The 14,436-nt window shown below is 44.5% G+C and overlaps 1 protein-coding gene across 3 annotated transcripts in view; it reads right to left on the reverse strand.

The window, feature by feature from the left end:
* Positions 1-12,544, reverse strand: part of DCLK1 (doublecortin like kinase 1) — a 325,943-nt gene extending 313,399 nt beyond the window's left edge. The window contains exons 1-2 of one of the 3 annotated variants that reach the window (XM_033843538.2): positions 12,280-12,544; positions 7,181-7,575 (exon numbers count right to left, since the gene is read on the reverse strand). In XM_033843538.2, the coding sequence (XP_033699429.1) occupies positions 7,181-7,556 (376 nt within the window). In that variant the 5' untranslated portion in view covers positions 7,557-7,575; positions 12,280-12,544. The remainder of the gene's footprint in view (positions 1-7,180; positions 7,576-12,279) is intronic. The other 2 variants (XM_073795058.1, XM_033843537.2) reach the window with 2 other exon arrangements.
* Between the last annotated feature and the right edge of the window lie 1,892 nt (positions 12,545-14,436).

Below are 14,436 nucleotides of genomic sequence, written 5' to 3' on the forward strand. Positions count from 1 at the left end.
AAACAAGCTGAAAAAGGAAAACTAAGATACACAGTTTCAGCTTAGGAGACTATTACAACAATACAGGAAAGAGATGAGAACAGTCAAGGGACAGGGATATGAGGGGTCATTATTTAATTTTTTTAAACGTTTTTGCATCTTTCAAAATTTTCTATAACGCTCACTGTATAAAAATGTGCCACTCCTTCAGCCATAAAAAAGAATGAAATAATGCCATCTGCAGCAACATGGATGGACCTAGAGACTATCATACTAAGTGAAGTAAGTCAGACAGAGAAAGACAAGTATCATATGATATCTCTTATGTGTGGAATCTAAAATGACACAAAGGAACTTATTTGCAAAACAGAAACTGACTCACAGACATAGAAAATAAACTTATGGTTACCAAAAGGGACAGCGGGAGTTGGGGGGGGTGAGATAAACCAGGAGTTTGGAATTAACATATACACATTAGTATATATTAAATAGACATAAATAACAAGGACCTGCCGTATAGCACGGGGAACTATATTCAATTTCTCATAGTAACCTATAATGGAAAAAAATCTGATAAAGAATAAATATATATGTATGTATAACTGAATCACTTTGCTGTGCCTGAAAGTAACACAACACTGTAAATTAATATACTTCCATTAATAAATGGTTAATAAAAAAAGTAATACTTTTAAAACAGTATTGAGGACTTGAAAACTATAATAATGGTGGTGAAAAGGAGCAAACAGACTGAAGAAATGTCTTAAGCAGGATCAACAGTAAGTTGTGACAGCTTGGATTTGCGGGATGAAGAGAAGGAGAAGCCAAAGGTGATGCTGAATTCGATGGTGACACCATTTAAGAAGATGCAGAAGATGAGAAGAGGATTAAATTCGGGATAACCTAAGAGAATGGGTTCACATCTATACATGCTGAGATGAAATGACTCAGGATTAGAGTATACGGTGAATGTATCCAGGTGGCTGGAGCGCTGAAGGAAGGTCTGATCTGGGACTAATTGGCCTTAAAAGAGTGGTTAAAATAATGGAGTTGATGACGTCACAGCAGATGATCCCAAGACAGGAAAGTGACGGGACCTGTGTATAAAGCTGAGGCAAGTAACGAGGAAAACAGAAAATCACCCTTTGGACACCTTCCTAACACTGGTACAGGCAAAATCCAGCGAGAAATGCCAAAATTCATGGGTGAAAGTTATTTACATAGCCGCAAAGTTCCTCCTCAAAATATTTATTAATTACAGAGGGGGAAAGAGTAACTTTAGAGTGAAGATAACTGGCAGACACCTCCTTGGTTAAATGGGTCATAGTTAACCTCACCAGCAACAAGACATGGCAACAGCACATACTCCCGAAACGATGCCCTGAAAAGGATGCAGCCTCGCTTCTGTGGAATCCTTGCCACAAATGCATAACTTCAACCTAATCACCAGGTTAAACCAAGTTGAGGGACATGCTACAAAATAACTGACCAGCACTCTTCCAACTGTCAAGTCATTAAAGACAAAGAGAGATTCAAGAACTGTCACAGCTTGGAGGAGATGAAGGAGATAGGACAGCTAAATGCAATGTGTGATTCTGGAACAGAAAAAAGGCCACTGGTGGAGAAACTGGTGAAAGCAAAATAAAGCCCATAGTTTAGTTGCTAGTATTCTCAAGTTAGTTTTTACTTTTGATAATTAATACCATGTCTGTGTAAGTCATTCCCTCATGAGAATCTGGGTCGAGTATATGGGAACTTTCTATCTTTGTGACACTTCTACTAAGTACAAATTAATTTCAAAATAAAAACTTTTTAAAATGAGGCAGGTAGCCTGGAAAAAATAGAACTGAATCCTTTCCTCAAAAATTATACTAATATGACTTTCATTAGAATATTTTTTAATGAAAACATAAAAACACTAGAAGAAAATAGGAGCAACAATTTTGTAATCTCAGGGTACAGAGGACCCAAGGGGTATGAAAATCAAGCCATAAATGAAAAGACTGATTCATTTGATTATATAATTTTGTTAAATCTGGCAAAAAAAATAAAAAATAAACAAAATCACTAAGGACAACCTGGAAGAAAATACTTGAAATTACTATCACAAAGGGCTAATATATTTAAAAGAAAAAAAAAGAAAATCCTAGAAGTCAACCAAAAAAAGACCCCAACCTGGTAGAAAAATGGTCAAAAGCTATGAAGAGACAATTCATATGGGAACATGAAAATTAAAACTATAAAAGGATACATGTTTTTCTTTCCTTAACAGATCGGCAAATGACAAAACATTTGGTAAAACATTGTCTTGTAGAAAAACAGCCACTCTCATATATTACTAATGGGGAGTACAAACTAGTACCACTTCTATGAAGGGAAATTTTGCAATGGCTCTTAAAAATTTAATGCTTGTACCTCTCTATCCAGCAATATTACTCCTAGGAATTGATCCTATGCATATTCTCCTACGTGAGTGGAAAACTTAACATTCAAGGATATTCCCTGCAAAACTGTTTCTAATAACAAAGGATTGGATACAACCTAAAGGCCCATCAATAAAAGCCTGGTTAAATAAAAAATGGTACATTTGTAAAAAGGGTTACTCTGAAGTCAGGAAAAAGATCACAGTGGTTCTAGACTTGTGTTATGCTATATTGTTAAGTGCACAAAGCAAGGTGCCAAACTGTAAGCACAGTATGTTAACTTACAGGCAACTGATACGTATCTTCTTAACAAGCACTGGTATCTTTGAGGAGATGGATACTCAAAAAACTCCTAGTAGACTGTTGGCCACTGTTGGCCGGGAATTTTAGAGAGGCATGTTTTATAGCTTTTCAAAACTTAATTAAAACAAAAAAAACTCAATGCAGCAGGGAGAGGCACAGAGTAAGCTAGTGAATTAGAGAAAAAAAACCAGATGATACCACGTCAAGGGAAAGGAAAATTGCCAAGAGAGCTGGGGGCCCTGGAAATCATGGTTGGAGAGAGATTCCCTGACTGTAGGGTGAAGTCTGGGTTTATTCCCGAGAGGTTAATACTGATGGAGACTTGGGAAAAGCCCTTATGCTGGGGCTCGGGAGTCAGGCAGTGTCCATGGTGGGGCGGGGGTGCGCCGGGGGTGGTCACAGCATGTGGGGGAGCTGAGGAAGAGAGGGGCCTGTTTCTAATACATGCAGAGTTCATGTACCAATTAACTTACATATATCCGGAAGATAGCATCCTTGCATCGTTTTTATCCTAAGGCTTAAAGGAAACGCCCTGGCCCTTTCAGACCTACATTCACACAAGATGTTAAAAGATGTTACTGAGACAGTAAAAAGATCAGTGGACGCCAGGGGTTAGGGGCAGGGTGGGATGAAGAGGCAGAACACAGAGGATTTTCAGGGCAATGAAACTATTGTGTGATACCACAGTCATGGATACATGTCATTATAACTCCGTCCAAACCCACAGAAGGTACGACACCAAGGATGAGCCCTCGTGTAAACTACGGACTTGGGGTGATAAATGACGTTTCAGTGCCGGCTCACTGACTGTAACAAGCGTACCCCTCTGGTGATAGTGGGAGACGGTGTTCACGTGTGGGAGCAGGGGGACATGGGAAACCTCTGCATTTTCTGCTCAATTTTTCTGCCAACCTAAAACTGCACTAAAAAAAAGTCTGTTTACAAGTGTGGGGAAGGAGAATGCCTATTCTTCAACACATCACTAACACCTGAGCAACCCACAGAGAAAAACCAATCAATCAGTTGCTGCTTGGTATGTAAATTACATCTTTTTCCTAATGGTTCAAAGGTTTTAAGTGTTACTCCTTCATTTATCCTCACAACATCTGCATAGCTACAGTGGAATACAAACGGTGTAAAACTGGGTAAAAAGAGGCAATATTGGGAAAATGAGGCCACGTCTCAAGGTGAATCACCTGCAGAAATAGGCCTGCAATTCAACTTTCCTTATTGAGCAACACGGCTTTTTTTAAACATATAAAGGCCATTTTGAAAGCAAACAATTAGGAGTGTCATCCATGGTCTACTCTGAAGTGCATGCATGTACATGTGTGTGTATGTAAACATACATGCACAGATAGACAATCAAGCATACACACACACACACACACACACACACACACACACCACTCATACAGTTATACTCCAGGCCAAGAGCTAGCTTTATCAACATTTTTAAGCCAAATTTAGGCATAATAATAATACAACAGTTAAAGTGACCAGCAGACCGTTATAAATAAAGAAACTCACATACATCATCGTCCAAATTTCTAGTCTGAGATAAGTGAGAATGAACAAACTCACAGAAAAACATTACAAGTCAGATATACTTGTCACAGCACTCACTAAAAGGATTTAACTTAAAATGCAAACGTCATCATGTTGGAAGAGGAAATGAGAAGCTAATAACATGCATTGACGTTTACATAAAATTAGTATGTAAAGTGGGAGCTATGAACCTAATGATGAATGTGAAGCAACGGTTTGCATTTTATCAGACTAAGCAAAAAACATAATTGACAAAGAGGCAAATCTAAATGAATTTCCAGCTATTTCAACACTAAGTGCAGCTGCATGAGAATTGTCAGTGTTATAAATGAAAAAAAAATCTGTTTAAACTGAAAAAAAATTTTAAATGCAGCCAATAAGTGAACTTACCTACTTTACTGAAGTTACCATTTATTTAATCAGAAAAAGGTATTTTTTTCCAAAAAGGAATTTTTTAACATCAGAATATTCAATCTGCAGTTAACTTCTTATTGATCAAAGAGAAAGGTGTTTGGAGGCAAATGAAAATAGTAAAGTGTTTCTGGGAGCAGTATCTGTCATTCCTGGAATTAAGTCAAGGTTGAAAATATTTGTTTTCAAGAAGAAGCTAATACAATAAGATTTCATTTAAAAGCCACTAAGAATATATATATATATATATATATATCTTAATCACTTTGCTGTATACCAGAAATTAACACAATATTGTAAATCAACTATACTTCAATTTTAAAAAGCCACTAATACCACCCCACTCAGTATCTTATTATGTTATGAGCTCAAGTGCTGGTACCAGCGGGTTCAAATCTTAACTCTACTATTTCTTGCTGTGCGACTCTGGCAGATCACTTAACCACACTGTGCCTCACTTTTCTCATCTTACTATGAGGATGATAATAGTACCTACCTCCTAGGATCATTGTGAGAATGAAAAATGTTCATACATGCAAGACACATGCTCAATATCTGCGAGCTATCATTACCATCATCACTCAGGACAGTAGTCTCTCTCTCAGGGCAGGTGTTCTTTTGTGCTAAAAAACTGACAAAGAAGATGGTGGCGAGCATGCCAGGATTTTGCTGGTCCCTGGATATAAAGTACTGTCATTTCCCACCTCTCACACCTTCTCCTTGGCGGATGGGAATCATGGGAATATCTCTGCCACTTCTGAGTGAAGATCGATCCTGGGTGAGAAACTGACTGAAGTAACCCTCCCCCCGCACAGATGTTGCACAAGTGACTCTAGACCAGAGAATGCCAAGCCCAGGATGTCTTAGAAGGTGCTTTGAGATCTTGGCATATTTTCCCTACAACACCATCAGCCCTCAAAGGGACTGCTTGGTGACTGCTCACACACCTGACTTTGTACTTGATCTTTTCCCAGATCCTCTGGAATATCTCACCAAATTATTTATCCTGTATTTTCCAAGGTCATGAAAAGACACGGCACAAAAATCAAAGCTGATACACAAATATTCTATGTTCATTCTTCCCCTTTAATTTACTGGAAGTTCCAGCATCTGAGAAGGAAAAAGGCCAAGTCTACAGGCTTCTTGGCAGGGTGATGAGTCATCGAAAAGAGATGTGAATTCCCACAAAATAAACATAACCAAACCCCTCCACACCCTCTTCTCAAGTGCCGTCATACTGTGAGTGGACTGGCATCCCTGCCAAGGGATCAAGGGAAGAGAAATGGGAGAAAGATAGAGAAGCCCTCAGCCTTGAATCACGTACAAACTCTGATTCCAAAGGAAGACCAGAGTGCTTGCCTGTGTGCAGTCAGGGCATGGCATTCGTCCAGGATCCAGACAGACTGCAGGGCCTGGGCAAATACATCTGGAGTAAAGATGAACTCGGGGTGAAATCAAGCTCTCCCCACATTCCCAACTTCCTTTCCCGTGCTGCTTTGCACTAATATTTCATGAGGACCTTGAGACCTCAACTTAGAAAAATCTACTCTCCAAAGAGGACCGGCTACCCTCATTTACATCTCAGCATGAATTTAATCCCGGTTATTTTTCTCCCAAGTTATTTTACTTCAATTATGATTTCTAAGGTGATTAGGGACCTCACGCCCTGTTCAAACAGGGTCAGTCCTGAGACACATATATTCCAGAGGAGGCAACCTACTCTGCTTGCACAAGACACCAGGCCTCATCCGTGGACCCAAATAGTCCTATTTCCACATGAAATGTCTAAAATAGGTAATCACTATTAACCTATGTTAAACTTAACAAAAATAAACTGAGCAGATTAACTCCTCAAATACCACAGAAAGACAACAATCCTTTTAAACTTAAAATCAGTCAAACCTTAAAATAATTTTAAATTTTAAATGTGTCACATTGGAAAGAACAGGCAGCAAATCTAACTTTTGGTCCAGCAACAACACTATCTTACCATGTACGCACAGACACATGTCACTTGAATTTTGGGGCCTCAGTCTCCAGTGATTAAAATTAAAAGGTTTGATACCTATCTAAGATTCCTTAAAACTCAAAAATTTCATGATCTATTAGTTATTTTCAGTTCAAGTACTTTCACACATGTGGTAGCAAAAGTTCAATTTGCAGCTAGAAATAAATAAGAACTATGTGATTAAAGATATAAAAATGGACTTTTAAAATTAACATAGCACGGGTGTGAGAAACAATAGAGAGGATGCTGTACAATTAAGACACTTTTTCCCTCAGCCCATTATTATAAGCTACCTGATCGAATACCATTAGGTTTGTTGGGGTTTTTTCTTTTTACGCTACTGTACAGACAAGTGAACTCTCCACCATGTGGAACAGTAAGGATCACAGCCACAAGGCTGAATGCTGTCTCTTAGAGATCAAGCAGAAGATGGTGAGAATAATATGGACCTGTGGGAACCGAAGCCATATGCCCTAGGGTCACTTGGGAGGTATCTCCCAGCTCTCACCTTCCAGCAGCTGGTCCAGGCTGGAAATCTTCTTGAGCCCATCAATGGTGTAGATTGTTCTCACCCCCTGGGGCAAATTCACGTTATCCGACAGAGTTCGGGTCAAATCAGCCAGCAGGGCCTCAAAAGATCGGAACCGGTCTGGGGAGATGGCATACACAATCCCTTTGAAGTATCGATCTCCGTTTCGATAGAAACGAACTTTCTTGGCCTTCTTCTCAGAGCTGAGGGTCTGCAGGGTGCGGGTTCGGTAGAAGCTGCAGTGGGCGCTGTGCGTGGGGCTGGGCAGCCCGTTCACCCGCGACCCTCGGCTGTATCTCTGCGCCTTATCCCTTTCATCGAAGTGCTCCAACTCCATGTCTCTGCCGAAGGACATGACGGAGTTAAAGTTGAACCTGGGAGGCACAGAAACACAAACAGCCATACAAAGATGTTATTTTTGCACCCTGCTTTGAAAGGCTCAGCTTGAGAGCAGCTGATGGAGATATTGCTATAATCGATGATATGTTTAATATGAATTATCAAGTTGGGAGAGAAAAACCAAAAAAATAGAAGAGGCAGACCCAGTGGAAACAGCTTATTAATCAACCCCAGTCTTGTCAGAATACGGCTGTTCGCATTGACCACCTAGCACGTCAGGCTTTGAACCGCTATTATTTCCAACAGTCACAACAAACCTTTCAAAGTATTGTTAACCCGATTTACAGATGAAGAAACTGAGGCACAGAAAAATTCTCCTAAATTTCTCCAAGTAATTCAGTTGAGAAATGCCTGAATCAAGAACTCCGCCCCAGGTCTGCCTGACTTCAAGGGTAGGTAGGAAATGAGCTTTCATTTCACTACAGGGCTAAAGATACAAGATATAGTGGTGGTGGTGGACCAGGAATCAAAAGAAGGCAGGTAGCATTTAGGAGTCAGATTGTAAACATTTTACCTAGTGTTTGTACTCTCCATGGCTAGACCAAGAGCAAACAATCTGTAGATTCTACCAACTTAAAAGAGATTTTCCAGCAGATTCACATATTGAATTGAAATTTACTTAAAAAGTGGACCCACCATAACTCATTTACTTATATTTAATGCTTCAGATAAGGTGGATTAAAAAAAAGAAGAAAAAGGAAGGTGGGGGAGGGAGGAGAAAGGAAAGGAGGCAGGGGCAGAAAAGAAGGAAAAAGAGAAGCAGCACAGCAACAAGAACAAGAAGAAGGAATGGAAGTTCCTTCTTTGGGACACTTGGCCTTTCCTTCCACTAAGGCTCTCTCTGTCTGTGGTTGAGAAAATCGAGATTTGAAGATGTTGACCGAGACTTGACCCCGTATGAGCTGCGTAACCTTGAGAAATCTACTTGTTCAACGTCTTTAAGCCTCGATTTCCTGAATCACACACGGAAAAGATAACAGTACCTACCTCCTAGTTAACATCAGCTATTAAGTAAGTTAAAACACATAAAGCACTTAGGGTAATGTCTACCCTGTGATAAGTATTAATATTTTTGTTAATAAAATCTGCCTTTCTGTTCCTGACTTTGTCACAAAAAGACCTAGTAGGAACAGAATCTCTCCCTCCGGTAAGAGAGGCTCCAGGTGAGCTTCCCCCAGCCCCACCCCCGCCACAGATTTCCAGCTCATGACCTTCTAAAAGGTACACCTGTGCCCCTACGTCCCCATTTGACTTTCCATGGAGGCCTGTCATCAGCTGCTGCCTGTGGGATCAATTAATCCTTGCTCAGGGGTTAGCTGATAAGGGCTTGTGCTGTTGCCCCTCACAGGGGATCCGTGTTTTAAACAGGGTAATCTAGAAAGTGGGAAAACCTCAACATTCAAAGGAAAGAAGTTTCAAGTACAAAGTTTCAGGCATATTGAAATAAGAGTTTAAGGGAAATGGAAAACTGGGGGCAAGAACCTTACAAGTGCTCCCCAAATCCTACCACACAGACGATGTCACCTTTCCGAAGGTCAGTCCAAACCAGCCCAAAGTACTGCCAAGCTTCCCTGACCTTTCCTTCACCCTCAGTCAACTGACCTCTGAGCCATTCAGAATGGCTACAAATTCATGCTCAAAAGCTTCATGCACTGCTAGAGACTGTGCACACCTGAAATGAGTGGAGTGGAAAAAGCTCACATTTATTGAATGTCTATGACGTGCCTGACAATGTTACGTGGCGATCAACTGCTGTGTAACATGCTAAGAGCTCCCTCTAAACCTCCTGCCAGTCCAGTGAGGGAGGGGGTATTATTGTGACTGAGGATGAGTGCAGGATGTATCCAGGGTCCCAAAGACAGAACTGAGGGCCTTGGGACTTGAACCCAGATTCACTCCAACTGCCTCTGAAGCTGGCACTCCCTCCTTTCCGACTTGTGCACTCTGTCCTAGAGGCCTAGACCCCCTGGGATTGGCCCATCATGACATGTAAAGTAAGGTGTTTAAAGCCCTCACTCCTCACTAGCTCTGTGACCTTGGGCAGGCCACTTAACTGCCAAAGACGTTGTGTGCACAGAGACCAGGCAGTGGTCTCCAGGCCATCAACGTTTTCACCTGCTCATGATTCTACAGCTGACCCTGCTTGGGGGAGGGAGCAGTGGGCTGGGATTCAATCTGGAGTGATTATTAGTTTTGTGTATTTTTTTTCCTCCAAATATGAAAACCGCCTCATGCCACTCAATAACTTCACTTTTAGTCTAAATTTGCATTTTCCAGAAAAAATATACCATATATAGGTAGGTATGAAGTGGTTGCATTGATTTTGAAGTTAGATAACTTTAAAACAATTATTAGTTGATATCTAATCCTTCAGAGAGCTATTAATTAACAGAGCCAATATTTTGCCCATGATATCATAACTGCTCCTACTCTGTTTTTAAAAGGAGTTCTTTTGTCTTCCAAAAGGGATGTGTGTGTTGGGGGGATGATGCTGCCAGTACTCAAAAACCCATGCCACCTCACTAGACTCTTCAAACTTCGTAAAGTATAAAGGTCAGATTGGCTGTTGAAGGTTTTATTTTTTATATGCAGTGATCATTCTTCCAACCCTAGGCATTTCCTTCCAAATCCAAATAAACCAAAAGAAAACGTGCAGGACATGCAGAAAGGAGGGCACAACTGTGTCACCAGAGTGCAAATCTAATTCCAAGGGGCTCTTGTTGATTCGCAATCGGCAAAGGTCAAATTATTTAGCAATTGTTGGAATTCCCTTGAGGGAACGGGCTTCTAGAACCAACAATTCCACCCCAATTGGGGGAGAAAAAAAAAAGATCAATTTAAAATAGAGAAAAGTTGATTTTATTTGTATATTTCTCCAAACTGGATCATGTGTCCAACCACAGCAGGGCCCACATCTTTTACTTCCCTTCACTGAGTCTGCCCCAGAGTAGGCAACGATGTGGGTGACAAAGAAAAACCACACTCAAAGTGAAATCATTCTCAAGGCTACAGCTACCACTAAATGAATGTCGAAAACCACACCAGACAGCTTCGTGTTCCAGATATTATGTGTGGCTTCAAAATAGGTATTCTTTCCCTTGCTTGGCTGGCTCAGCAATTCCACTGGCTTAGTCATATATTCGAATCAAGAGCTCCTGAAGAAGATTCACTGGGCTTCCACAGGTCCCCACTTTCTGCAAGGAAGCTGGCTAAAGGGCACAGCCACGCGTTCACAGGCCATAGATGGCTAAGGCCCTGGGCACACATGTGTCCTGGGACCGAGGAGGTAACTGCACCACCTAAGCCACAGAGGTCCCAGAGGCTTGGGTGGGGAAGACCCGGCCTGGGTCTTATCAGAGATTTTCCTATAAACACTGCCAGGCCAAGAAATCAGCTTCTTCGACTGCTCTCTATGGGATTTCTCACCATTTTGAAGAAACTGTGTGTTCATCCTTCTCTAGATGAGCACACGAGTTCCTGTTTTGGAGATTACACACACACCAAGAAATAATTTGGCATAAACGCTACCACATCTAAATAGATGCTAGACCTGGAGGTCCCAAGGCACATTTTGCCAGTGGGATTAGGATGTAGGTGGATGGCCAGGCACGCACGAAGAGGCAAACACACCTTCAGTGTGCACGCACCACCCCGGACACAGATACCACAGGATGTGTGCATACCTTCTACACTGTTCCTACATATAACCTCTCTTAAATTCCTTCTGACCCGCATTCATATGACATTTCCTACTTAAAAGGCCGTCCTACTTTCCCGGCGAAAAGAGATATATTTAGGAACATTCATAAAACGTATTCATGGAACACCCTGCCGTGTGGCCGCTGAACGCGTGTGCACCAGAATCTGGACACACATTCATAGAGGCGGGGAGAGCAAGCCGGCCTGAATGAAACCTTTCAACCGCTCCATCTCCTGCAAGCACCTCCTGGCCCAATGCAGCAGCGATTCCGAGCAGACCCGGTTTTCAGCAGCGGCCTCTTTTGTGGGGGGCCGTGCGGGGCTGGGCGTGCGTTTCCCCGCTAGGAGGGAAATGCCATTTCCTCTCCGCAGGCTGTTAGCACTGCAGGTACTAATTTGCACACGGGGCAGCCACGCTGTCCCCAAGGGAACTCGAGGCCCCGCAAACGTGCTTGCAGCACCCACACTGCAGTCAGCCCCCGCGCACAGATCGCCCCGTCCTCAGGCACACACCACCCTCCCGGGCCCACGGGGAAGCACGCACACAATAAGAGGCCCGACCCGACCACTCCTTCTGGGCGCACACTTGGTCCTCACTCCGCGGCCAGTTCTGACAATGACAAACACCTGGCCCAGCTCCTCCGCCCTAGCTCTCCATCTCCACTAACAAGGCGGCCGAGAGAATGGGGGCCCCGCTCGCCCGACTCCCCGTTTTCAGCCCGGTGGCACCAGACAAAAGAGGCAGGTGCCAGCAGCCCCAGGGCCGCCTGCACACACCGCCCCCGGCCGCGGCCGGGCAGCTCCTTTCGAGGAACGGCGGGAAGGGCGGCGGCGGCCGAGGGGGCGCCCGCCTGCCCTCCGCGCCCGCGCTCCCCTGGACCCCGCGGTTGCGGGAGGAGTCGGCGCTGTCGGGCCCCCGGAGGGGCCTCCCGGCCGGCCCGCCCCTCGGCTCCCTTCCCCGGCGAAAGCAAACCACGCACCGGTCTGCGGAGAGACGCCGCCGGGGGTCTTTGTGGCCGCGCTCGGGGCCGCCTCCTGGTGCTGTCTTCGCGGGGCTGGGTGCGGCCTGACCGCGGGGCTGTGGGGCGGCGGCGGGGCCGGGACTGGGCGGCGGCCGCTGCTGGACCGCGGGCGTCTGGGCTGCAGCCGCTAGCGGAGGGACGCGCCTCGGCCGCTACTCATCGAAATGCGGCGCTTCGCACAGCCTCACTCCTGCCTCTCTCCGGAGGAGGGCGGCGGCGGCGGCGGCGGCTGCGGGCGCGCTCCCTGCTCTAGTGGCGCACTCGCTCCCCCGCCCACCCCCGCTCCCTCCGCCTCCTCCGCGTGCGCGCCCGGCGCCCCCGCCCCTCTGGGCAGAGCGCGCCCACCACGGCTGCGCCCCGGGCCTCCTCCTCCCCTCGCCCTCTCCCGCCGCCGCGACCTCAGTGCATCTGGCTGGAGCAAACCCCCTGACCTCCCCAGGCCCCGGGAGTGGTTGTCTGGAGATTGGGGCCGGTCGGTGGTGGACCTGGGGACAGGCAGAGAGAACGTGGACCGGGTCTGAACCAGGAAACGTGCAAGGCAGAGACGTGAGGTGTGGCCGAGCCGTGAGACCCCCTCCCTAAGGGGAGGCAAGGGAAACAGTTCCTCCCCCCCACCCCCCGCCACTGTACACACACTTCGATGTGACCTCATGGTTTGACACCTTTCCCAGAATCATGAAAGCCAACGTGATGGCCCTGTCATCACTTCTCACCCAGGACACATCCATGCAGCACCTCCTGGGAGGACCATCCCCAGACCCTCCCAACCTACCCGCACTAGTGTCACCCTAAGGCCCCCTAATTGGGATGGGCCAGATCTGCTCATAGATCCCGCCCATCATCTCCACTTGACCCCCAGACTTGAGTCACCCTTTGAAACAGTGATCTCTGCTTGGAGCTGAATATATGTCACAACAGGCCCTTGATAACTTAAAGGCCAAGTTTCGCTACTGGACCCCTCGTGCCTCCCAAGGCTGGCGGTCAGCGCTGGAAAGCCCCATGAGCTCACATAAGCCTCCGCCACACACACACCCCAGGGGGCAGGAATGTTCTCAAAGCTCAGGCTGCTCACAGCTTCCGCCAGTTTTTGCACGGAAGTCCAAGAATCAAGTCGCAGACTTCTGGCGAACCTTAGCCTGGTTCAGTGGGCAGCCTGAATTTTGGTCCAGTTAACCTGACTGTCCCTTGAGACATGTATTTGTCCCAAATACTGTACATACACAAATACACGTGCATCTCTCTCTTCCTGAGCTTACACTTTTCAATAGAAAATCAAAATTTTTTCTCTTGTCAGCTGAGCCATTATGTATTTGACTAGTTATTATTAATAAGAGCTATTCTGAAGTACTTTAAAAGTATTATGTAAATACTAACTAACTACCCTTTGTTATAAAAGGCAGCTCAAAAGAGATGCATGTTACATATTCAACAAGTGCTGCAGTATTTATTTTTGAACTACTGAATAGCCCAGGGATGAGAGTACAGAGAACTCACCAAATTAACTAAATGCAAAGTACTAAGCCTGTTCCTTCAAATTCTAATCAGAATGAGGGCCAAGGGGTAAGTGCAGAGAAAGAAGCCAAGGGTATTTTGAGAAGGGAAATCAAAGCTTCTGTTTATCTTTCCTGTGACAGATGCCAACTGATTTCTGCCAATATGCTAAACCAAGAAATATATTCCATCTCCTTGCCCCTATGGATATTCTGTCAGGGTCATTTCTTAAGCACTTTAAGTAGCTCAACTGTATCTTACCTCTTTCCTAGGTCTTCTCTCTGGGATATGCAGATACTGTCCAAAGAAACACCTTTGAGTTTGATTCTCCCAGCTGCAATGTGCTCTCACTAGAAATAGTTGGGCATCATTAACGCTTTCAGGACACCAAAGGGCAACTGATAACTAGGTGGGCACACTGAATAGTACCCACCAGCCAATATACCATGGTCATATCATTTAGCCAGGACAGGAGGATGGTAACAAATGACTCCCAGTGACCTGACAGAAGTAACTACAGAAGTGCCTAAATTATTTCCAGGGTAGTCTTTGGCAAATCTAACTGCTATTCAATAATAATTCCTAATTGAAGTGAAATTTAATCAGGAAACTCCTAGTTCAAAT

Source organism: Tursiops truncatus, chromosome 18 (genome assembly GCF_011762595.2).
Source record: "Tursiops truncatus isolate mTurTru1 chromosome 18, mTurTru1.mat.Y, whole genome shotgun sequence".
Classification (NCBI taxonomy): domain Eukaryota; kingdom Metazoa; phylum Chordata; class Mammalia; order Artiodactyla; family Delphinidae; genus Tursiops; species Tursiops truncatus.